The 23,305-nt window shown below is 45.1% G+C and overlaps 1 protein-coding gene across 1 annotated transcript in view; it reads right to left on the bottom strand.

Annotated features, from left to right (window-relative positions):
- Window positions 1-14,535, bottom strand: part of LOC115481126 (cytochrome P450 2F3-like) — a 66,994-nt gene extending 52,459 nt beyond the window's left edge. Inside the window, exons 1-2 of the mRNA XM_030220157.1 lie at window positions 14,399-14,535; window positions 5,342-5,548 (exon numbers count right to left, since the gene is read on the bottom strand). Of these exons, the coding sequence (XP_030076017.1) occupies window positions 5,342-5,518 (177 nt within the window). The 5' untranslated portion in view covers window positions 5,519-5,548; window positions 14,399-14,535. The remainder of the gene's footprint in view (window positions 1-5,341; window positions 5,549-14,398) is intronic.
- Between the last annotated feature and the right edge of the window lie 8,770 nt (window positions 14,536-23,305).

Consider the following 23,305-nt stretch of genomic DNA (forward strand, 5'->3'; position numbering starts at 1 on the left):
CCCCCTCTCCCCTGCCTGCAAACATAAATAACCCCTTCTTCCCACCCCCCTGGGGGGGGGGGCTGGGAGGTTGAAAACTAGTTATACGGTTCTCACATAACTGTCTTATGTGGGACCTGTCAAACAACTTCTGTGGGAGGACTGTGCTTGCAGAAGTGCATGCAGTCTCTTGGGAGAGATGTCACTAGGGAGGCAAAACCATTGTGGCAGTTGAGAACTGGGGCAGATGAGAGGGAGATGCTGTTAGGTGTGGTGCTCGTGAAAGAGGTCCTTTTGGTCTAAAACTTACGGGTTTGGTGTAAATTTAATTTATGAGAGCTTATGTTAGCTTGAGAAAGAATTGTAAAACACTAATGTAACATTGCTGGCTGGGTGACTGTTGGGTAGAAGAATCTGGAGTATTGGGTTCCTGTGGTGTAGGAAGTTATTGAGTTGTGTATTCTTTTGCATATAGCAGGTGTACCTGAAACCAGAGTCAAAGATATTTTGAAGAAGAATTGTTTTTTTTAATTAGTTTTTAAAAATTCCTAACGCACTTTGCATTCTGACATTTGTCCAGAGTTTTAGGGGCCCTTTTACTAAGCCGCGTAGGCGCCTATGAGTGCTCAACAAGCGTCAATTTGGAATTACCGCCTGGCTTCTGTGTGGCCCGGGTGATAATTTCATTTTTTACGTGCATCTACTATGCACGCCAGAAAATAATTTTTTATTTTCCAGTGCACGGCACTAACCGGGCAGTAAAAGGCATTGTACGCGCGTAGACTATTACTGCCCTGTTAACACATGGGACCTTACCGCTAAGTCAATGAGTGGCGGTAAGGTCTCAGACCCAAAATGGACACGCTCCAATTTCCATTTTGCCGCATTTCCGGATATTTTCGTCCAAAATAAAAAAAGGCATTTTTTACAGGTGCACTGAAAAATGGATCTGCGCGTGTCCAAACACCTATACTAGCGCAGGCCATTTTTCAGCGCACCTTAGTAAAACAACCCCTTAAATTGCTAATTGGTTTTAAAATTTACTGTGCAAAAAACAAAGTACATAGTACAAAAATGTGTGGCATAAACACAAAGGAATCCTGTTCAGAAGGAATGGATCCACAGAAGCTTAGCGGAGATTGGGTGGCAACACTGGTAATTGGGAAACAAAGCTAGTGCTGGCAGACATCTATGGTCTGTGCCCTGAAAACAGCAAGGACCTATCAAGGTCAGGTATACATATAAAGTAGAGACGGAAAGTGGGAGAGGAATCAGGCTCTTCAAAAACCGACCAAAGATGCTGGATATGAATAATAAATTTAATAAAAGATGACTTTCCGTCTTCTCTTGGACTCCCCATGGGATATTGGTGTTCGTTCCACTTTTGTGGTTTTTCTGCATACATATAAAGTAGCACATACAATGAGTTTATCTTGTTAGGCAGACTGGATTGACCGTACAGGTCTTTATCTGCTGTAATCTACAATGTTACTCACGTTACATAGAAACAATGTCCATAATTATGGGTTTACAACATTGTTCCAGGATTGTAAACAAAGTTAATGTAAAGCCAATATTTGAATGTAGAACTGCTTTTAGATCTCATGTACTTGTTCTCTTTGTAATAAAACGATGTTTAAATTTATTGGTGGTAGACTCTCTTTCTCTCACTGCAAAGTTAGCAGACCTGTGTAATCATTGCCAGTTTTATTTTAAAGCAGTTGTACTGAAAGTGGAAGTGTGTTCTCACTCAGGGGAACCTGCCTACAACCACCAACACCATGAACAATAACTTTTCCGGTGCCCAGTGTGTGGCGATGGCCAAAAAAGCAAACAGTATGGTAAGAATTATTAGAAAGAGGATAGTAAATAAAACTGAGAATCAATATATATAAAAGGCGAGTGTCGTACTCACTCGCAAATGCGCAGTAGAGACCTTCTCTGCCCCCCCCCGTGTCAATACGTGATGACGGGGGCGGAACAGAGAGGGTCTGTACTGCGCATTTGCGAGGGAGGGACACCGCCGTCGCTAACGCTCCCCCCACCCGGTGTCGCCGCCGCCACCCACCCTCCACCCGGTCGGGCCCTCGCTCCGCTACTGAAACAGCGAGGGTCTGGGAACGCAGCACTGAGCTCTGCTGAGCTGCCGTCGGCCTTCCTTCTTCTTCTCTGCCTGTGTCCCGCCCTCGACGACGTTACGTCACACGAGGGCGAGACAGGCAGAGAAGAAGAAGGAAGGCCCACGTCGGCTGCTCAGCAGAGCTCAGTGCTGCGTTCCCGGACCTTCGATGTTTCAATAGCGGTGGCGACGGCTGGGTGGAAGGTGGGTGGCGGTGGCGACGGCTCCGGGGGGGGGGGTGAATTCGGAGGGGGGGCAGCGGCGAACTCGGTGGCGCGGGGGGGGGGGGCCTTTCAACCCCCCCTTCCTATAATAGCCCATTTTTACGGGCTCAAAGGCTAGTAATATAATAATGCCTCTGTATCGCTCCATGGTGCAACCTCACTGAGAGTACTGTGTTCAGTTCTGGTCGCCATATTTAAAAAAAAAAAAAGATGTAGCGGAATTAGACAAGGTTCAAAGAAGAGCAACCAAAATGATAAAAGGGATGGAACTCTTCTTATATGAGGAAAGGCTATAGAGGTTAGGGCTGTTTAGCTTGGAAAAGAGATGGCTGAGGGGAGATATGATTGAGGTCTACAAAATCCTGAGTGGTATAGAACCAGTAGAAGTAAATCAATTTTTTTACTCGTTCCAAAAGTACAAAGACTAGGGGACACTCGAGAAAGTTACATGGAAATACTTTAAAAACAAATAGGAGGGAATATTTCTTCACTCAACGAATAGTTAAGCTCTGGAACTCTTTGCCGGAAGATGTGTTAACAGCAGTTAGTGTATCTGGGTTTAAAAAAGGTTTGGACGAGTTCCTGGAGAATAGTCTGCTATTGAGACAGACATGGGGAAGCCGCTGTTGCCCCTGGGATTGACAGCATGGAATGTTGCTACTATTTGGGTTTCTGCCAGGTACTTGTGACCTGTATTGGCCACTATTGGAGATGGGATGCTGGGCTGGATGGATCTTTGGTCTGACCCTGTATGGCTATTCTTATGTTCTTATGCTTAGAGAGAGAGAGAGAGAGAGAGAGAGAGAGAGAGAGAGAGAGCAGTACTGAAACTAAGGGGGAACTATTATTATTATTAGCATTTGTATAGCGCTACCAGACACACACAGTGCTGAACATCTGACACAGAGAGACAGTCCCTGCTCAATAGAGCTTACAATCTAAAATAATACAGACAGACAATTAAGGGTGAGGGAAGTACTGAGCGAGAAGGAACAAGGGGGAGAGGCAAATGAGTAGTGGCTAGGAGCCAAACGCAGCAGTGAAAAGGTGGAACTACAGTCCATTTCACCAGCCTTGGCAAAACTTCTCTGTGTTGGGTTCTCTGGCAATCATTAAGAGATTGGCTTCACTTACTTCAGCAGTTGTATAGCACATGAGCAGCCATCCATCACCCCTATCAGTTTGATTTTCATGCTGTTCTCTCCTCTCTGAGAAGAAGATAACAGCCAAGAAAGATTTAAGTCTATCTGATTATAACAATGCATGTATTTCTCGGTCACTTCTCAGGATATTGGCAGGTATTTGTGACCTGGATTGGCCACTGTTGGAAACAGGATGCTGGTCTATCCCAGTGTGGCAATACTTATGTACTTATGTACTATTCAGGTCAATAAATGTCTTACAAAGTTAACTTCTGGTGAGCCATCAGATGTAACTGTCCACTTAATGGCCTGCTACCCCCAATGGTAGAATAACTAAGTTGAAAGAGTGCAGTACTGCTGGGAAACGGGAGTGAATTGCCAGAAAGACTTTTGTATATACTTATTGGCACAGTTATGGTTCTCTGTTTGATACATGTTACTTGCCTTGCCACAGTTATAATTATAACGGACTTTTTTTTTTTTTTTTGTTACATTTGTAACCCGCACTTTCCCACTCATGGCAGGCTCAATGCAGCTTACATGGGACAATGGAGGGTTAAGTGACTTGCCCAGAGTCACAAGGAGCTGCCTGTGCTTGAAGTGGGAATTGAACTCATTTCCTCAGTTCCCCAGGACCAAAGTCCACCACCCTAACCACTAGGCCACTCCTCCACTTACATAAGTACATCTTGGTTCAGAACAAACTTTATTAAAGTAAACTGAGTTATTGTGTGGAGAGTTTAAAAAAAAAAGGCTGAATTGCTTATTTGACCTCTGAATTTAACCAGTCCCAGCTCTGTTCCAGCTAAATCAACACATTTGGTGGTGTACCTGGTTTCCACTCCATGGGGCAAGCACTGCTTAAGAGCATACACTGAACGTAGGGTTATAGAAATTATCAGGCACTGTCCTGCAATTGTATTTCATTTCTCGCATCCTTGTAATACACTTTTAGGGATGAATGCATTGATGGTGCTTCTATGCTCTACACAAACTTCCTAGCCTTCTTCAGTGTTTCAAAGGTTTTAGCGAATCCATTATGGAAAACTCTTAATTTTGTTGGGTACTGCAAATGGATGAAGAGAGGCGGGAGCAGTATAGAGTCATCTCCTTTCATTTCATTGTGACCTGTGCCAAGAAGTCCTAGAACATCAACAAATGATTGCTTTCCACTTCTAATGGCTTGGTCACCCTATACCCTTTAAAGAACACACATTTATCAGTGTAGTTGAGCACCTGGGATATCATTGGCCAAAACCTGTTGTTACTTTCCACATGAGCTCTCAGACCCCTTTCAAAAACAGGCTTTTGTGCTACTTGCAGACCTGATTTTTCAGGAAGGGTAACCTCACAAAAAAAATATAAGATTTGATTCATACACAGTTTCTGGGACCCCCTCCCATTCTAATGTTTTTGTGGCATTGGAGTACCTAAATGGAGGTGCCCGACTATAGAATTGTCCCCAGTATGTTGTCCTTAAACCAAGGTTACACTAAGGAATATAAAATCACATTAAATATTGGTTAAGTCGTATATTTGTTTGTCTTGTCTTTGTATACCTCGTGTGTTGCATTTTTGTTTTTGCTGTAATTCACATAGAACAATGATGCAATGGATTTGTAGAACATGCATTTTGTAAATATACAATTAAATAAATACTACATTGATTTTTCTGAGTTATAACCTGAGCATACCTGCTGAAAAATCTGACTCTTTGGCTTTCAAGCTCAGCCTTTGGGCCAGTAATCTCACTCTTTGGAGTGGGCCACTCTTGGCATCTCTGAGGCAGAACTTAATGTGTAAGGTAAAGTCTATTTAACTAAATACTCAATTACAATGCATTATATTCTGGTAGGGAATTAATAAATCCTACTTACTGCGATCAGAGACCGGGCGATGTTATCGGTGTTCACCTGCAGCAAGTTGCCTACAATTGGTAGGGGGATGGGACCAGGGGGGAACTGACCCCTTTTCTGCAGTATTTTTCCATATATCATAATCAGGTAGGAGATGCAGGCAGTCAGCAAGAGAATCAACAAAACACCGATATCCATCTTAAGGGGAACTGATGAACACCTCTAAACCTGCAACACAGAATCCAGTTGAGTGTTGGTTATCAAACACAAGAGCATTAGTACCTTATCCCGATCTTCTCTTTGTTTGTTTGTTCATTTATTTATTAGGATTCATTTACCGTCTTTTTGAAAAATGTACCCAAGGTGGTGTACAGCAAGTATAAGTCAAACATAGGCAATATACAATTACAGCAGTAAAAATATTCAAAAACAGTACATACATAATATAACATACCAGTTTATTTTCGAAAGAGAAGGATGCCCATCTTTCGACACAAATCGGGAGATGGGTGTCCTTTCTCCCGCGGGCGCCCAAATCGTTATAATCGAAAGCCGATTTTGGGCGCCTTCAACTGCAGTCCGTCGCGGGGACGAACACAGTTCATGGGGCATGTTGGAGGCATAGCGAAGGCAGGACTGGGGCGTGTTTATCGGCCGAGGAGAGATGGGCGTCCTTGGCCAATAATGGAAAAAACAGGGGCGTCCCTGGCGAGAAATTGGTCTGTTTTAAATTTGGTCCATTTTATTTGGTCCCTTTTTTTTTTTAGGTCCAAGTCACAAAAAAGTGCCCGAACTGCCCAGATGACCACCGGAGGGAATCGGGGATGACCTCCCCTGACTCCCCCCAGTGGTCACTAACCCCCTCCCACCCTAAAAAAAAAAACAACTTTAAAAACTTTTTTTGCAAGCCTCTATGCCACCCTCAAATGCCATACTCCGGTCCATCGCAGCAGTATGCAGGTTCCTGGAGCAGTTTTAGTGGGGGCAGTACACCTCAGGCAGGCGGACCCAGGCCCATCCCCCCCTACCTGTTACACTTGTGGTGGAAAATGGGAGCCCTTCAAAACCCACCAGAAACCCACTGTACCCACATGTGGGTGCCCCCCTTCACCCCTTAGGGCTATGGTAGTGGTGTATAGTGGTGGGGAGTGGGTTTTGGGGGGGATTGGGGGGGCTCAGAACACAAGGTAAGGGAGCTATGTACCTGGGAGCAATTTGTGAAGCCCACTTCTGTGCCCTCTAGGGTGCCCGGTTGGTGTCCTGGCATGTGAGGGGGACCAGTGCACTACGAATCCTGGCCCCTCCCACGACCAAATGCCTTGGAGTTATTCGTTTTTGAGATGGGCGCCCTCGGGTTTCCATTACGGCTGAAAACCGAGGGCTCCCATCTCTACAGCTGGCGATCTCAGCATTTGACCCAAACGTTGAGATTTGGGCTCCTCCCAACCGTATGTTCGAAACGAAAGAAGGACGCCCATCTCGTTTCGAAAATACGGTTGGCCCCGCCCCTTCGCAGCGCCGTTCTCGGAGATGGGCACCCCCGATCGAAAATGCCCCTCATAGTATGCCTCATTACAATGTCAACACAATACATAATAAAACATCTTAATAATCAACATAGGGTGTAAGCTAAGGTTGAACATATAGATAGATAAGAAATGTTAACAGGAGTTAGAAAATAAGAGGACTAATTTAAGGAAATGTGCATGTGAAGTCAGAAAGGTGCATGAATATAATCTCAGGTACGATAGAAATGGATAAGTAAGACCAGCTACAGTATGTGCCAGTGGCGTAGGAAGAGGGGGGGGCGGTGGGGCGGTCCGCCCCGGGTGTACGCCGCTGGGGGGGGTGTCGGCTCCGCTGGTTCACTGCTCTCTCTGCCCCGGAACAGGTTCCTGTTCCGGGGCAGAGAGAGCAGGGAACCAGCGGAGCCGACGCAGCTCCCAGCGACGTGCACTCGGGGCGGAGAGGCCCTCCCACCCCTCCCTTTGGTGAGAATGCGCTCGGGGGGGGTGCGCGCTCCGGGAGGGGGGTGCGTGTGTGCGTTGAAGGGGGGTGCGCCGTGCTGCACCCGGGGGGGGGGGGTGTGCAGCGGCGAACCGCCCCGGGTGTCAGCCGCCCTCACTACGGCACTGGTATGTGCAGCTGGTGTTAGTCCTCATTTGTGTGTGACTAGCAAGTTAGTACTTCCATTAAAGGCTTGGGTTAAAGGCTCTGTGCTATAAGTTTATGAAGCTCCTGAAACCCCCCAATCAGCAGCATTAACATAGAGCACACAGGGACAGATTATTATTATTATTATTTGTTACATTTGTATCCCACATTTTCCCACCTTTTTGCAGGCTCAATGTGGCTTACATATTACCGTTAACGGCGTTAGCCGGTTCCGGTCTGAACAAATACAAGGTGTGAGTGAATACAAGGTGATATTATGGTAGATAAGGTACATGTATGGTAGATAATTGGGTTATTATGTTGGGTAATAATTGGGATTGGTTTATTCCATTCCTTTCTTAAGAAAACACAACTGCAAACGTTCATTCTCTCCATTAAGACCTGAGGTCATCTAATAACCCTACTGATGAAACTCTCTGTTTTCCATTTGGATCTAGTGAGAGAATAGTGACCAATATTCTTTTCATCCCTGACTAAGGGGTCCTTTTACAAAGGCACGCTGAAAAATGGCTTGCGGTAGCGTAGGCGTGGGTTTTGGGTGCGCGCCGATCGATTTTGTAGCGCGCCTGCAAAAAAGGCCTTTGTGGCAAAATCAAAATTGTTGCACGTCCATTTTGGGTCTGAGACCTTACCGTCAGCCTTCACCTAGCGGTAAAGAATCCGGTCAGTAATGACCTATACGCGTCAAATGCCACTTGGCATGTGTCTGTTACGCATGCCTGAAATTAAAAAATATTTTTCAGACGCATGTATCGGACGCGCGCCAAAAATGAAATTACCGCAAGAGCCACGCGGTAACTCCATTTTGGCATGCGTTGGGCGTGTGTAGATGCTTACGTGGCTTAGTAAAAGGGCCCCTAAGTTTTCTAGGTATTTATTCTTCCCAATCATGGGTTGCTCTGTCATTAAAAGAGTGAGGCAGCTGCCTCAAGTGGCAGATTTTTTGGGCAGCAGCAAGTACCGCCAAACCTCCTTGCAACATCTGCCTTCCTATACCTTTAGGTGGGAGAAAGCTATTTTCTCTCTTCCTCCACCCTGTGTGGAGCATGGAGCCATTGCAGGTGATGGAGGGGGTGCTGGAAGATTCCTATCATGAGTTATAGGAATACTCCTTTCCTTTTCTTTTTTCATGCAAGGTCTAGTGGCTCCATTGCTTCAGTGTGCGAAGGAAGAGCGGGACTTGGGGGTGATGACCTTAAAGCTTTCAAACAGGTAGAAAAAGCAACGGCCAAAGCCAGAAGAATGCTTGGGTGCATAAAGAGAGGCATGACCAGCAGGAAAAAGGAGGTGATAGTGCCGTTGTATAAGTCTCCGGTGAGGCCCCATTTGGAGTACTGCGTGCAGTTCTGGAGACCGCACCTACGGAAAGATAGAAACAGGATGGAGTCGGTCCAGAGGGCGGCTACGAAATTAGTAAACGGTCTTGAATGCAAAAATTATAGGGACAGGCTTATGAACCTCAACATGTATACGCTGGAAGAGAGGAGACATGATAGAAACGTTTAAATATCTCAAGGGCATTTATGTACAGGAAGAGAGCCTTTTTCAAATGAAGGACAGCTCTGGCATGAGGGGGCATATGACAAAGTTAAGAGGGAATAGGCTTAGGAGTAACCCAAGGAAGTATTATTTCACAGAAAGGGTGGTGGAGGCGTGGAATGGCCTCCCGGTGGTGGAGTCGAGGACTGTTCCAGAATTTAAAAAGGCATGGGATAAGCATGTGGAATCGCTTAGGAACAGGTAGAATTGGGGGTTACAGAGGATGGGCAGACTGGATTGGTCCTTTATCTGCCGTCATGTTTCTATGTTTCTATTGACTCCAGACATCATGCCTCACTTTTAAAAGGCTGCTTAAATCCTGGCTCTGGCTCAGCTTTCCTCCCATGACACTCACCCTACTCCTGTGGCTTCCTCCCCCCCTTTTTATTGCTGGATCTGAGCTTTTATGGTTCACTGCCTAGTTGCCTCATGGCGATTGGCAGTATATCAAATAAATGAAAATAAATGAATTTAGATTTAAGAAGTGCTCATAATTTAATAAATCTGCTGTTTCGTTTAGCAATGGGTTTTAAACAAGGCAGCTCTGTATTTCATTTCCTCTATGTAGTGGAGGTTTAAAACCATCATCTGAGCAAATTCTCAACTAAAGTCCTGTTTAACCTATTGGATCCAAAATTGAAGGAGAGCGTTTTTACTTTACTATATGAGCGGAGGAATATTTACCATCGCTTCACATAGCTTCCAATATTCCTGCTGAGTTAATCTACATAGCTGCACATTGTTCCTGCTACTTTTGTGACCCCTGACGCAGGCGCTGTGCGCCGAAACAAGGCCCATGTCGGGTCATTTTCGAAGATTGTTCCATAAAGACGTATGATTAAAAGGAACTGTGTCCTTATTTTTAAGGCTCCTGGTGCTCCTTTTTTTGCTGTTTGAAAATAGCAACTTAGACATTTTTAAGAGAAAAACATCCTTCTGCCACCTTATAACATCTTTTGGACGTTTTCTTGTTTTCAAAATGAGCCCCTAACAGGCTTATTTTCGAAACAGAAGGGCACCCATCTTCTGACACAAATCGGGAGATGGGTGTCCTTCTCTCAGGGTCACCCAAATCGGCATAATCAAAAGCTGATTTTGGGCGTCCTCAACTGCTTTCCGTCGCGGGGACAACCAAAGTTCATGGGGGTGTGTCGGCACCATAGCGAAGGCGTGACTGGGGTGTGATTACGAGATGGGCGTCCTCGGCTGATAAAGGAAAAAAGAAGGGTGTCCCTGATGAGCACTTGGCCGACTTTACTTGGTCCATTTTTTCTTGCTACCAAGCCTTGAAAAGGTGCCCAAACTGACCAGTTGACCACCGGAGGGAATCGGGGATGACCTCCCTTTACTCCCCCAGTGGTCACCAACCCCCTCCCACCCTAAAAAAAAACTTTAAAAATATATGCCATCCTCAAATGTCATACCCAGCTCCATCATAGCAGCATGCAGGTCCCTGGAGCAGTTTTAGTGGGTGCAGTGCACTTCAGCCAGGCGGACCCAGGCCCATCACCCCCTACCTGTTACACTTGTGGTGGTAAATGTGAGCCCTCCAAAACCCAGCTGAAACCCACTGTACCCACATGTAGGTGCCCCCCTTCACCCCTTAGGGCTATGGTAGTGGTGTACAGTTATGGGTAGTGGGGTTTGGGGGGCTCAGCACACAAGGTAAGGGAGCTATGCACCTGGGAGCAATTTGTGAAGTCCACTGCAGTGCCCCCTAGGGTGCCCGGTTGGTGTCCTGGCATATCAGGGGGACCAGTGCACTACGAATTCTGGCTCCTCCCATGACCAAATGGCTTGGAGTTGGTCATTTTGAGATGGGTGTCCTCGGTTTCCATTATGGCTGAAAACCGGGGACGACCATCTCTAAGGCTGACCATCTCAACATTTAGAGATGGTCGACCTAAATGTTGAGATTTGGGCATCCCTGACTGTATTATCGAAGGGAAAAATGGACGCCTATCTTGTTTCGATAATAGGGGTTTCCACGCTCCTTCGCGGGGCTGTCCTAAGAGGACGCCCTCATAAAAACTTGGGCGCCCCGTTCAATTATGTCCCCACGTCTCCTAAAAAAAGGCCCAATGCGTTTCTATGAGAGAAGCAGTTTCAGTTTCTGCAGTATAGAAACTAATTTAAAGTTAAACACAGTAGTTAAATGTCTCCTTTCAAACTCTCTCCCCATGCTCCACTCTCCACACTCCCAAACTGCCCAATACTCCAAAACTACTCCCAAATGACCTCCATCCCCAAACCTACCTCCTAGTAACACCTCCAGAAACATCAAAACCCCCTATCCCTACTCCCAAAAGTACCACTTAGCAACTCTACTAGCACCTCTAAGCCATGACACCACAACTCTTCCAGCATGTAACTGTTCTACCCTAAAAACTATGCCCCACAACTGCCCTCACTCATATAAACTATCTTTGAAACTTCTCTACCCCTCAAAGGACCCATCCACAACTGACCCTTATCCCCAAATGTTCCAAATCCTAAAACTACTCTACTTCCAAACTGCCCCACACCCTAAAACTAACCTTGCAACTACCCTCACCCCAAATTGCTCCATCCCCAAAACTACCCCTGAACTGCCCCACCACTGCCAAAGCTGTCTCCTGCAACTACTCCATAATCCCCTAAACTACCCCTGTAATTAACCAACATCCCCAATTTTATTCAATCCCTAAAATGACCCCCCTACAACTACCCAAATCGTGGCAAAATCCATACTATAAATCTCAGGGCAAGTAGTTGCTTCCCCATATCCATCTCAATAGCAGACTATGGACTTTTCCTCCAGGAATTTGTCCAAACCCTTTTCAAACCCAGATTGTTACCACATCTTCCGGCAAAGAGTTCCAGAGCTTAACTATTCATTGAGTGAAGAAATATTTCCTCCTATTTGTTTTAAAAGTATTTCCATGTAACTTCCTCGAGTGTCCCCCTAGTCTTTCTACTTTTGGAACGAGTAAAAAGTCGATTTACTTTTACTCGTTCTGGACCACTCAGGATTTTGTAGACCTCAATCACATCTCCCCTCATCCGTCTCTCTTCCAAGCTGAAGAGCCCTAACCTCTTTAGCCTTTCCTCATATGAGAGGAGTTCCATGCCCTTTATCATTTTGGTCGCTCTCCTTTGAACCTTTTCTGATTCCGCTAGCGTTTTTAGTGCATTCCAAAAATTAACACGTGCTAACGCTAGAGACACCCATAGGAATATATGGGTGTATCTAGCATTAGAGCGCCAATTGATGGGGTAATCAATAAAAATTGATCAATGTAGGTGCAACATGATCTGATCTCTTTTGCCCCATGATCATCTTAGCTGCGGTGTTTTGCAATAATTGCAGTCTAGCAGTCAAACTGGCTAAAAGTAGACAATAAAGGGCAATTACAATGACCAGTAGCCTCCAGTCCAACTGTCCACCAGCAAGAGGGTGAGATTTGGGATGTGTGTGTGTGTGTGTGGGAGATATAACTAACACAGCCTACATTTTTAAACAGCATATAAACTGCCTGAAAAGTTCTAAGAATATAGATTACATTGTTCAAGAGATGCTTGATATGTTGCTTACTACACAGCATTTTATAAGGTTAATACTATACTGTTAACCACTTAGGTTTTAAGTGGATTATACATTTTTAACATAAAATAAAAATAAATAAATAAATAAACAGTGTAAGTTGTAATTAATTGAATTAACTGTTTAACCATTCAGCCAGCCATATTCATAGTAGCATTTTGTTTCTTTGATTTTTCCTTGGAAAAGGCAGGGAAACATTACCCTTTAACATTTTTCTTCTCCAGGTGCAGGCACCTGGCATCAAGAACAGCCTGTCTGAGGGAGACTCTGCTAGGTCAACCCCAGACCCAGGGATGCTCATAAGGGGGCATAACAAAAAGAATACTTGAGGAACACACAGTGGTGTGTAAATGAAAAGTGAACAGCATGCTGGAATTCTTGCAAGAAGGAGTTATCTGGCTAAGAATTATATTCAGAATTTTGGCTCCAGCATTCTGAACTGTAATTTGTAACTCAGCTGTAATTTGTAACAGAGCTGAGTAAGTACAGCCATAAGTCCATATGCATTGATATAATGGGACAGACCGAAGGTCCATCAAGCCCTGTATCCTGTTTCCAACTGCGGCCAGTTTAGACCACGAGTACTTTGTAAGATCCCAAAAGAGTAAAACAGATTTTATGCTGTTTATCATAAGAACATAAGTGTTGCAATACTGGGACAGACTGAAGGTCAAACAAGTCCAGTATCCTGTTTCCAACAGTGGCCAATCCAGGTCACAATACCTGGCAAGATCCCAAAACAGTACAATACATTTTATGCTGCTTAATAAGCAGTGGATTTTCCTCAAACCCATCTTAATAATGGCTTATGGACTTTTCTTTTAGGAAGCTATCCAAACCTTTTTTAAAATTTGCTAAGCTAACTGCTTTTACTAGGAATAAGCAGTGGATTTTCTCATGTCCATTTCTTTCACAGACTTGCCTAAATATTTTTTAACATCCTGCTATGCTAAACCAGATTAAACCTGTTTCCAAGGTGTAATTAGCAGATGTAGTATGTCAAAAGTGATTAAGGAAAATGCACTTCGCAAATCACCTTTCCCTCTAATCTCCCCTCTGAATCACAGACACACAGAAAGGCAACATAGATATAGATATGTACGCACACTAACCCACACACAGAAAAAGGTTGGAAAGAATTCCATGAGCTATATTCTGCATGTTTCTCCCACTTATTATTATTATTATTTATGCTTTGTAATCCACCGTGAATTCTTTCTAGGGTAAGCAGAAAACAAAAGCTCATTTAAATTAAGGGAAGATGGGGACCTCCTTGTTTACTAAGCTGTGACAGTGGCTGCTATGTGCCACTGTCGACATTGCTGCTTGGCAGCTGCTAGTGTGGCTTAGTAAATGGGGGGGGGGGGGGGGGGGGGTGAGTTTGTACCTGATGCAATACATGCCCAGGGTCACAAGGAGCATTAGAGGAATTTGAACCTGCTCTAACCACTAAGCCACTTTTCCAATCCAAATGACCATTTTAAATTAAGAGAAAAGAATTAGATGTTGGACACAGGGGGACAAAAACAAAAAAAGAAGAGAGTTAGTGAAGGTTGGAGAACTAAGAGGCTGGGGAGTGGGACAGAGATAGAAATGCAGTAATGAGATGGAGATTGAGGATGGAATGGTAAGAAGGAGGCATGACATCTGAGTGGACAGAGAAGCAGAAGAATAAATGGAAGACAGGTGAAAGGGAAAGACCATTGTCAAAGATGGTTTTATAGCAGTAGAAACTTCCAAACCCTTGGTTATGCAATAATTGTTCACCATGAGAATTTTACCTTGTAGAATTGGGTGGCATCAAAAGCTGGATAGGGTAGAAAAATTCAGAGCAGAATCTTCTGGCTCACTTTGTCTGCAAGTTCTGTCTTCTCTTCTTCATGCATTCTTTTTTATACAGTACTTAACAGACAGATTTCTGTTACCAGCCTTTTATGCTTATGCTTTTTTTTTTTTATTTATTTACATTCAGATTTTGGCATAAGCTGCTTTCAATGAGTTCCAGAGTTTAGGATTGGCTGGGTAATCTTCATGCTTTTGGATTCTTGCCCTTCAGTTCAAAACTTGGCAATTCTGTGGGTGCCCCTCCTTTTTATGCATATTTTCTAAAGAGCAAGAATAATCTGAGCACCAAACAAATATAAGGTAAACTGAAAACAAGTCTGTGCACTTGCTCGGTTATGAAACGAACAGCACATCTCTTTTGTGCCAGGCTTTAACTTCCCAAATAAATCAGTAATCAAATGTCCCAAAAATGCTTTCACATGTGGGGGCAATCACGAGCATATAGTATGTCAACCCAATGCAAAAGAGATATTTATAAGTACATGACAGTGGCGTAGCCATAGGTGGGCCTGGGTGGGCCATGGCCCACCCACTTAGGGTTCAGGCCCACCCAACAGTAGCACACGTTTAGTGGTAGCTGGTGGGGATCCCCAGCTCCACCAGCTGAAGACCTCCCCCTGATGGTAATGAAAACGCTACTCTCCTTGATCCTGTCACCTGCGCATGCTCAGCCTTCAGCGCATGCCTGCTGCAGACTGTCAAGGTGGAAAGGAGCGTTTTTTCGCCAACTGAGATATTTTTTTTTGGTGGTGGTGCGGGGGGGGGGGGGGGGGGGGAGAACACTTGGTGCCCATCCACTTCTTGCCTAGGCCCACCCAAAATCTGTTGTCTGGCTACGCCCCTGGTACATGAATTAACTAATGTGAGAAAAAGCCTCGGCAGTGACTCAACTCGGAACCACTGCCTGAAGACTTACTTATCTGATCATTGGCTTAAATATACCAAGAAAAATGTCAGGAAGTATTTTTTCACGGAGAGAGTAGTGGATGCTTGGAATGCCCTTCCCCAGGAGGTGGTGGAAATGAAAACGGTAACAGAATTCAAACACGCGTGGGATAAACATAAAGGAATCCTGTTCAGAAGGAATGGATCCTAAGGAGCTTAGCCGAGATTGGGTGGCAGAGCCGGTGGCGGGAGGCGGGGATAGTGCTGGGCAGACTTATACGGTCTGTGCCAGAGCCGGTGGTGGGAGGCGGTGCTGGTGGTTGGGAGGCGGGGATAGTGCTGGGCAGATTACACGGTCTGTGCCCTGAAAAGGACAGGTACAAATCAAGGTAAGGTATACACAAAAAGTAGCACATATGAGTTTATCTTGTAGGGCAGACTAGATGGACCATGCGGGTCTTTTTCTGCCGTCATTTACTATGTTACTATGTTACTATGTTACTTCATTATTTTAAAGATGCACTAGAAAATGTCTACTTATCTTAAACGCTTCATAAAATTCAAAGCATATGAACAACAAACTGGGACCTGAAAGAGGTGCTTGACACTGAGAGATTTGGGCGTCTTTGAAAGAATCGTGGCTCTGACGCAGCACAGCAAAACATGGCATGCTGGCGCAGTCCTAGTTTATTGTTGATATGCTTCAAATTTTATGAAGTGCGTAAGATAAGTAAAACATTTTTTCGAGTAAATCTTTAAAATAATGAGGTGTGAGAAATTGTTAAGCCAATAGTGAGATAAGTGAGTCATCGGGCAGTGGTTCTGATGTGAAATGAGTCACTGCCGAGTCTTTTTCTCACATTAGTTAATTCACGTACTGTACTTATAAACATCTCTTTTGCGTTGGGTTGATAGACTATAGGCTTTAATTTCCTGCAGCTTCTAGAAGGAAATTACACTGAAGAAAGTGTGGATGTCATGGGTCTCCTTGAGTGCTGTGGGATTGGAGCTACTATTAAACTTTGCCCCTGCCTACCAGAGTAGAGGGAACCAGGAATGATCCTATGCACAAACCTGCACGAGAGACTCCCATGTTTGAAGGTCATCAAAGGCGGTTGGTGACTCAGATGTTTGGGGAGTCTAAAGTGAGGCGGGGCTAGGGCTAGGGTGAGTTGGGATGGAATGTGGTGGCCAAGTTAAAATCCTTGTGGCGCAACACCTGTGTCAGCAGTAAAGGGACAGTGGGGGCACTTTTGAACACAGCTTCCTCCCTCACCTAGTACTTCTGTTACTGATGGTATTATACACACTGAACGCACTCAAGGGAATTATGAAGAGTCTTTTACTAAGGTACGCTAGCGTTTTTAGCTGATGCTAAAAATCGGGAGATGGGCGATCCTTCTCCCAGGGTCGCCCAAATCGGCATAATTGAAAGCTGATTTTAGGCGTCCCCAATTGCTTTCCGTCGCGGGGATGACCAAAGTTCCGGGACGGGGGCGTGTCGGAGGCGTAGCAAAGGTGGGACTGGGGCATGCCTAACAGATGGGTGTCCTCGAGTGATAGTGGAAAAAAGAAGGGCGTCCCTGACGAGCACTTGGCCGACTTTACTTGGTCCATTTTTTCTTACGACCAAGCCTCAAAAAGGTGCCCAAACTGACCAGATGACCACCTGAGGGAAACAGGGATGATCTCCCCTGACTCCACCAGTGGTCACTAACCACCTCCCCCCTGAAAAAAACAACTTAAAAATTTTTTTGCCAGCCTGAAATGTCATACTCAGGTCCATCGCAGCAGTATGCAGGTCCCTGGGGGGGGGGGGGGGGGGGGGGGAAGGTATGTGTGTGTCAGCAGAGGCATAGCGAAGGTGTGGACGTCCTTCTTTCAATCATTTTGGACGTCCTGAACTGCTCCCCCCCCCCCAGGGTCAGTCAAATTTCAAGGGAGTGGAGTGGACTAGTGGTTAGATCACTGGTCTTGCAATCCAGAGGTGGCCAGTTCAAACCCCACTGCTGCTGCCTTGATCCAAACTCCAAATCAATAAAGGGGGTGTTGGAGGTATAGCAAAGGAATGGATGTCCTTCTCACAGAAACATTCACATTTTGGACATCTTCAACTGCAGTCCCTTCACAGGGACGGATGCCTAGGAAAGGATGTCCATTACCCATACTCTAAAAAAAAAAAAGACGTCCCTGACCAGCACTTGGACGTTTTCACCTGGACTTGTATTTTTCTAAGGTTGTAGACTGCTATTATACACGCAGCTTGTCTGCATGTATGAAGCCTTCTTTGCCATGCTCTGCACTGGCTTCCCCTCCTTAGGAAGGAAATTGTATGCAAATGAGCTAACAGTGAGCAGCTCATTTGCATGCGATTTCCTTCATGCATGCCCGTTCCTTTCCGAATCACTAAGGGATCGGTAAGGGAAGGGCTTTTTCCATTCAGTTAGTGCATCAGTTAGTCCACTACAGTGCCCTCTAGGGTGCCCGACTGGTGTGCTGGCATGTCAGGGGGATCAGTGCACTATGAATGCTGGCTCCTCCCACGACCAAATGAGTTGGATTTGGTCGTTTTTGAGATGGGTGTCCTCGGTTTCCATTATGGCCAAAGACCGGGGACGACCATCTCTAAGGTCGACCATCTCAACATTTAGGTCGACCATCTCTAAGGTCAACCTAAATGTTGAGATTTGGGCGTCCCCGATCGTATTATCAAAATGAAAGATGGACGTCCATCTTGTTTCGATAATACGGGTTTCCCCACCCCTTCAAGGGGACGTCCTGCAAGGATGCCCTCAGGAAAACTTGGGCGCCCCGTTCGATTATACCCCTCATTGTTTTTCAGAGTTGGCAAGACTGTCTGTTCTCCTAATTCCTGGTCTGTATGCTAATTTGGTTTGTGTCATTTTGGGTATACTGCAGAGATTTTTTTTCCCTGGTAAAGGGCTTCTAAAACAGACATCATGTTATGAGAATCAGGTTCTCAATGTTAAAAGTTTATATTTATTTACTTATTATGGCATTTTATCCCACATTAAACATGAAGTAGATTGGAACCTGGGAGCATTTAATTTTTTTTTTCCTGGAGAGAGTAATGCATTGCCGCCCCCCCCCAAGGCTCTCTCCCCGGCTATAGCCAGCTCTGCAATTTGGGGGGGGGGGGGGCGCAGAGGTGGACTGGGGAGAGATCCTGTTGTTAAACATTTACCAGCACACCACTGGGATTAGGTATTATCTGTACTATCTGTACATAATGGTTAGAGCAGTGGGCTGAGAACCAGGGAAGCCAGGATCCAAATCCAACAGCTGCTCATTAAGATCTTGGATCCTCCATTGCCTCGGGAACAAACTTCAATTGTAAGCCCTCCAGAAAAATATCTAATGTATGTGAATGTAACTTACACAGAACTATAACTGAGAACGACATGAGCTAAATCCAAATTCAAAATCTAGTATTAGGCCTATTGTGAATTAATACAAAATCTTAAAGTTACGCAGGACCTATAAAGCTATTCTACCATACCATAATAGCACTTACTTCCAGGAGACACACAAGGGCCTACATAGGAAACATATTAGTGGGCAGTAGAATATTAATATAGCTACTAAACAAATGAATATGTGACTCTGGGCAAGTCACTTAACCCTCCATTGCCTGCCGCATTGAGCCTGCCATGAGTGGGAAAAATGTAACAAAAAAAAAAAACTGATTCCTTACAGACATTTATTTATTTATTTATTGTATTTGTATCCCACATTTTCCCACCTCTTTGCAGGCTCAATGTGGCTTACAATGTGTCGTTATTTAATGCTATCGGAATAACTGGCCTCTTTCACAAATTCAGAACACGGGCAGACTCTCACCAAGAATAGAATAAGTAACCACAAACTAAAACAAGAAATATATAGACAAAACTTAAAATGAAATCCCATGAAGCCGGACTCTGCATATAGTGTAATACCAGAGAATTAGAAACAATAATATATTTCCTTCTGTGCTGTAAAAATAAAGATAGGGGATGTAAATTTAAAAAACGGACACAGTCCACTCATGAAATTAAAAATGAAAATATAAAAATAAAAGTAAAATAGAAAATAAGGTGATACCTTTTCATTGGATTAATTTAATAGATTTTTGACTAGCTTTCGGCAGCCAAAGCTTCCTTCCTCAGGTCAGGATAGTTTACTTACCTGCTTATAATCGAAAGAGAAAAACGCCTATATTGCGACCCAAATCGGGAGATGGGCGTTTTTCTGGCAAAGGCGCCCAAATCGGTGTAATCGAAAGCCGATTTTGGGCGTTTCCAACTGCACTCCGTCGCGGAAACGAATAAAGTTGACGGGGGCGTGTCGGAGGCGTGTCAGAGGCAGGACTGGGGCATGGTTAGCAGCCAAGGAGAGATGGGCGTCTTTAGCTGATAATCGAAAAAAAAAGGTGATTTTGGGTCACTTTTTTTGGACCCTTTTTTTTCACGAACAAGTCCCAAAAAAGTGCCCCAACTGACCAGATGACCACTGGAGGGAATCGAGGATGACCTCTCCGGACTCCCCCAGTGGTCACTAACCCCCTCCCACCAAAAAAACCCCACTTTACAAACATTTTTTCCAGCCGGTATGCCACCCTTAAATGCCGTACCCACCTCCATGACAGCAGAATATGTTCGATCCTCTCACAGCCTTTCTCTGAGTCAGATGTGGCTCTCGGGTGCACTACAGGGTCACATCAGCATTGCATTGTGGTGGGTGTAGGGTATTGGGCTCCGTGATTTCATTACCTTGTGTTACAGTCTCACGATGTTGGTAGTTGGTAGGCTCTTCTCCCATGGTGCTTTTCCCCCTGCCTACTGGGTCAGAGTGTGCCCTGTTGTGTTTCCGGTAGTCTATGAGGTAGTGGCCATTTTTGTTAGCCAGTTTTAGATCCCTTCCAATGTTTTAGCCACGTTAGAGAACTTAGTTCTTACCTTGAATGTGGCTGAAAGAGGGCATTGTACAGCATTCTGCCAGCTCTGATCTACTGCTAATCTCAGTACCAGGGAGACTCGTTGCCAGTGGGGCACAACCTCTGATCTGCAGTTAACTGTGAGTAAACACGGTTATTCCAATAAAGGACATTTTCGGAGAGATTAGTCTTCAGGCGTCAACTGGTGTGCCAATGTTATACAGCAGCAACAAGTCCTAGAGGCCTGCATGTATGCAGGTCCCTGGAGCACTTTTAGTGGGTACCGCAGTGCACCAGCCAGGTGGACCCAGGCCCATCCCCCCCACCTGTAACACTTGTGCTGGTAAATGGGAGGCGTCCAAAACCCACTGTACCCACATGTGGGTGCCCCCTTCACCCCTAAGAGCTATGGTAGTGTTGTACATTTGTGGGTAGTGGGTTTTAGGGGAGGGGGTTGGGAGCTCAGCACCCATGGTAAGGGAGCTATGCATGTGGGAGCTTTTTCTGAAGTCCACCGCACTGACCTAGGGTGCCCAGTTGGTGTCCTGGCATATCAGGGGGGCGAGTGTACTACGAATCGTGGCCCCTCCCACAACCAAATGGCTCGGATTAGGACGTTTTTGAGCTGGGAGTTTTTAGTTTCCATTATCGCTAAAGAAAACAAACGACCAGCTCAAAAACGTCCATTTTTTCGAAAATACGGTTCGGCCCGCCCCTTCACGGACCCGTTCTCGGAGATAAACGCCCATGGAGATAGGCATTTCCGTTCGATTATGCCCCTCTTAGTCAAAAATGTATTTTGTACTTCCTCAAAAAAATGTATTTAGTATAATAAAAAGGTATCTCTTTATTTTCTGTCAATGTGGACCAAGACAGTTTCTATATTATTTCAACCTAAATTAAAAATAAAATTATTCTTTCTGTTTTTGTCCGGCCATTTAATTTTTGTAATTGTGTAGGTCATAGTCTCTGGTTACTGTTTTCCTATCTTTTAACTCTTTCCAGGGTCTCAAATCCATTTTTCATTTTTTTCTCTTCTCCTGTCTTCTTCACCTCTTCCACTGCATCTATCTTTGACACCAATATTTCCCATTCAGCTGCCTTGCATTTTACTGACTCTCTGTCTACTCAGATATCATTCATTCTTAGTATCCAGTCTTCAGTCCTTTTTTTATTGTTTTCTTTTTCCTTTACCCAGGCCTTCCCATTTTAATTCTCTTATTTCTCAGTCTTTCACAAACTCTTCCCTCTCTTCCCTCTGCCATGCAGCATTTCCTCTTCATGTTTCTCTCTCCCCACAGCCATACAGCATCTCCCATCTGTGCCCATCTCTCTCTCTTTCCCCCCATCCATACAGCACCTTCCCCTCTGTTTTTCTTATCCTCAGCCATACATCTTCTGTCTAGTCTCTCTCTCTCTTTTCTCTCTTTCATGCAGCATATTCTCTGTGTCCTTCTTCCCTCTCCCCAGTCATATAGCATCTCCTCCCTCTCACTCTCCCATCCAGAATCTCCTGTCTTTCTTTACTTTCTATGTAGCATCCCATCTCTCTTTTTTCTCCCATCCCCCACCATGCTGCATTGTTCATCTTTTTTCTCCTCACCCCATCTTTCTCTCTCTCCCTGCCCCCTCCTAATTATTCACTCACTTGCACCTCCAAGGCAGGTGCCTTCTAGAATCTACGAGCTTCCATTCCCTTCCCTTCCTGATTCATGCTGCTGTCTCCCTGGATCCCGACTCGGCTGGAAGCAAAATGAAAGTATGCATGGGGACATAACCCTCAGTACACTGTTGGCTCTGCTATTCTGTCTTCCTCCTCGTTCCTATGATGTAATTTTCTGTACTGGGGGGTTGGGAGGGAAGAGGAGGAAGACAGAGACTGGCGGTGAGCCGGCAGCTTGCTGAGGGCTATGACCCTGCGTGCACTTTCTTTTTTGCTTCCAGCCAAGTCGGGGAGGCAACAGAATGAATCAGGAAGGGAAGGGAATGGAAGGTTACTAAGGTTCTAGTTGTGGATGCAAGAAGGCAGTGGCAGGGAGGGGAAGGTAGTGGTTGGGGTTAGCCTCCCCAAGCCTCTTATACAGGTCACCTATGTGGGTCATCTGCCACACTCCCAATGGAGAGCTAAGATCTCCCCTTCCATCAGCAGCAGGAGATGCATTAATAAGACATCGTCTGTGGCTTCTCAAGCACCCATGGAGCTGCTGTGTGTGCCCTCATGTCTTCATAATAATTTTTTTGAAGAAGATGGCCGCTGACTAGGGAAGCTGCACTACAGCGAGCTCCCGACTCCCAGTTCCAAAATTAGATGGGCAAAATCAACAAAAGCCCTCGAAGACCAAGGCTCCGCAGTGGGAGAGACCAAGAAGCAACCAGCTCAGGCCAGGTAACACCAAATGAGATGTGCCTGAAGCAGGTGGTGATGACCCTCATCCTTGGACCTCAGTGAGCCCACACAGTCCCTGAGAAAGCACCCTTGGCTCCATCTTAACCAGGGTGGGACCAGGCTGCTGGAGTCAGCATTTAAAAAAGAGATAGAGCAGCTTTTAAACTAGATATAGGGGAAAGGCCGACAGTCACACAACAGCGCATGGTTCGGGATAAGGTATCTTGCAAGGATACCTCACAAACAGAGAAGATAGGGTTTCTGGATAGTGAGGCTACACAAGAGACCATGGTACACCAGGTGCCCTTAAATACAACTAAAGATCAGACAAAAGATGGCAAATCAATAGTGTCAAGCACTAAGCATCATGCAATTAGGAGTAGCCTAGTGGTTAGTGCAGTGGACTTTGATCCTGGGGAACTGAGTTTGATTCCCACTGCAGCTCCTTGTGACTCTGGGCAAGTCACTTAACCCTCCATTGCCCCTGGTACAAAATAAGTACCTGACTATATGTAAACCGCTTTGAATTTAGTTGCAAAAAAACCTTAGAAAGGTAGTATATCAAGTCCCATTTCCCCTTTCCCTTTCCCTATATGCAAATGCTAGGAGTCTAAGAAATAAGATGGGAGAGTTGGA

The sequence above is a fragment of the Microcaecilia unicolor genome, chromosome 11, assembly GCF_901765095.1.
Source record: "Microcaecilia unicolor chromosome 11, aMicUni1.1, whole genome shotgun sequence".
Taxonomy (NCBI): Eukaryota; Metazoa; Chordata; class Amphibia; order Gymnophiona; family Siphonopidae; genus Microcaecilia; species Microcaecilia unicolor.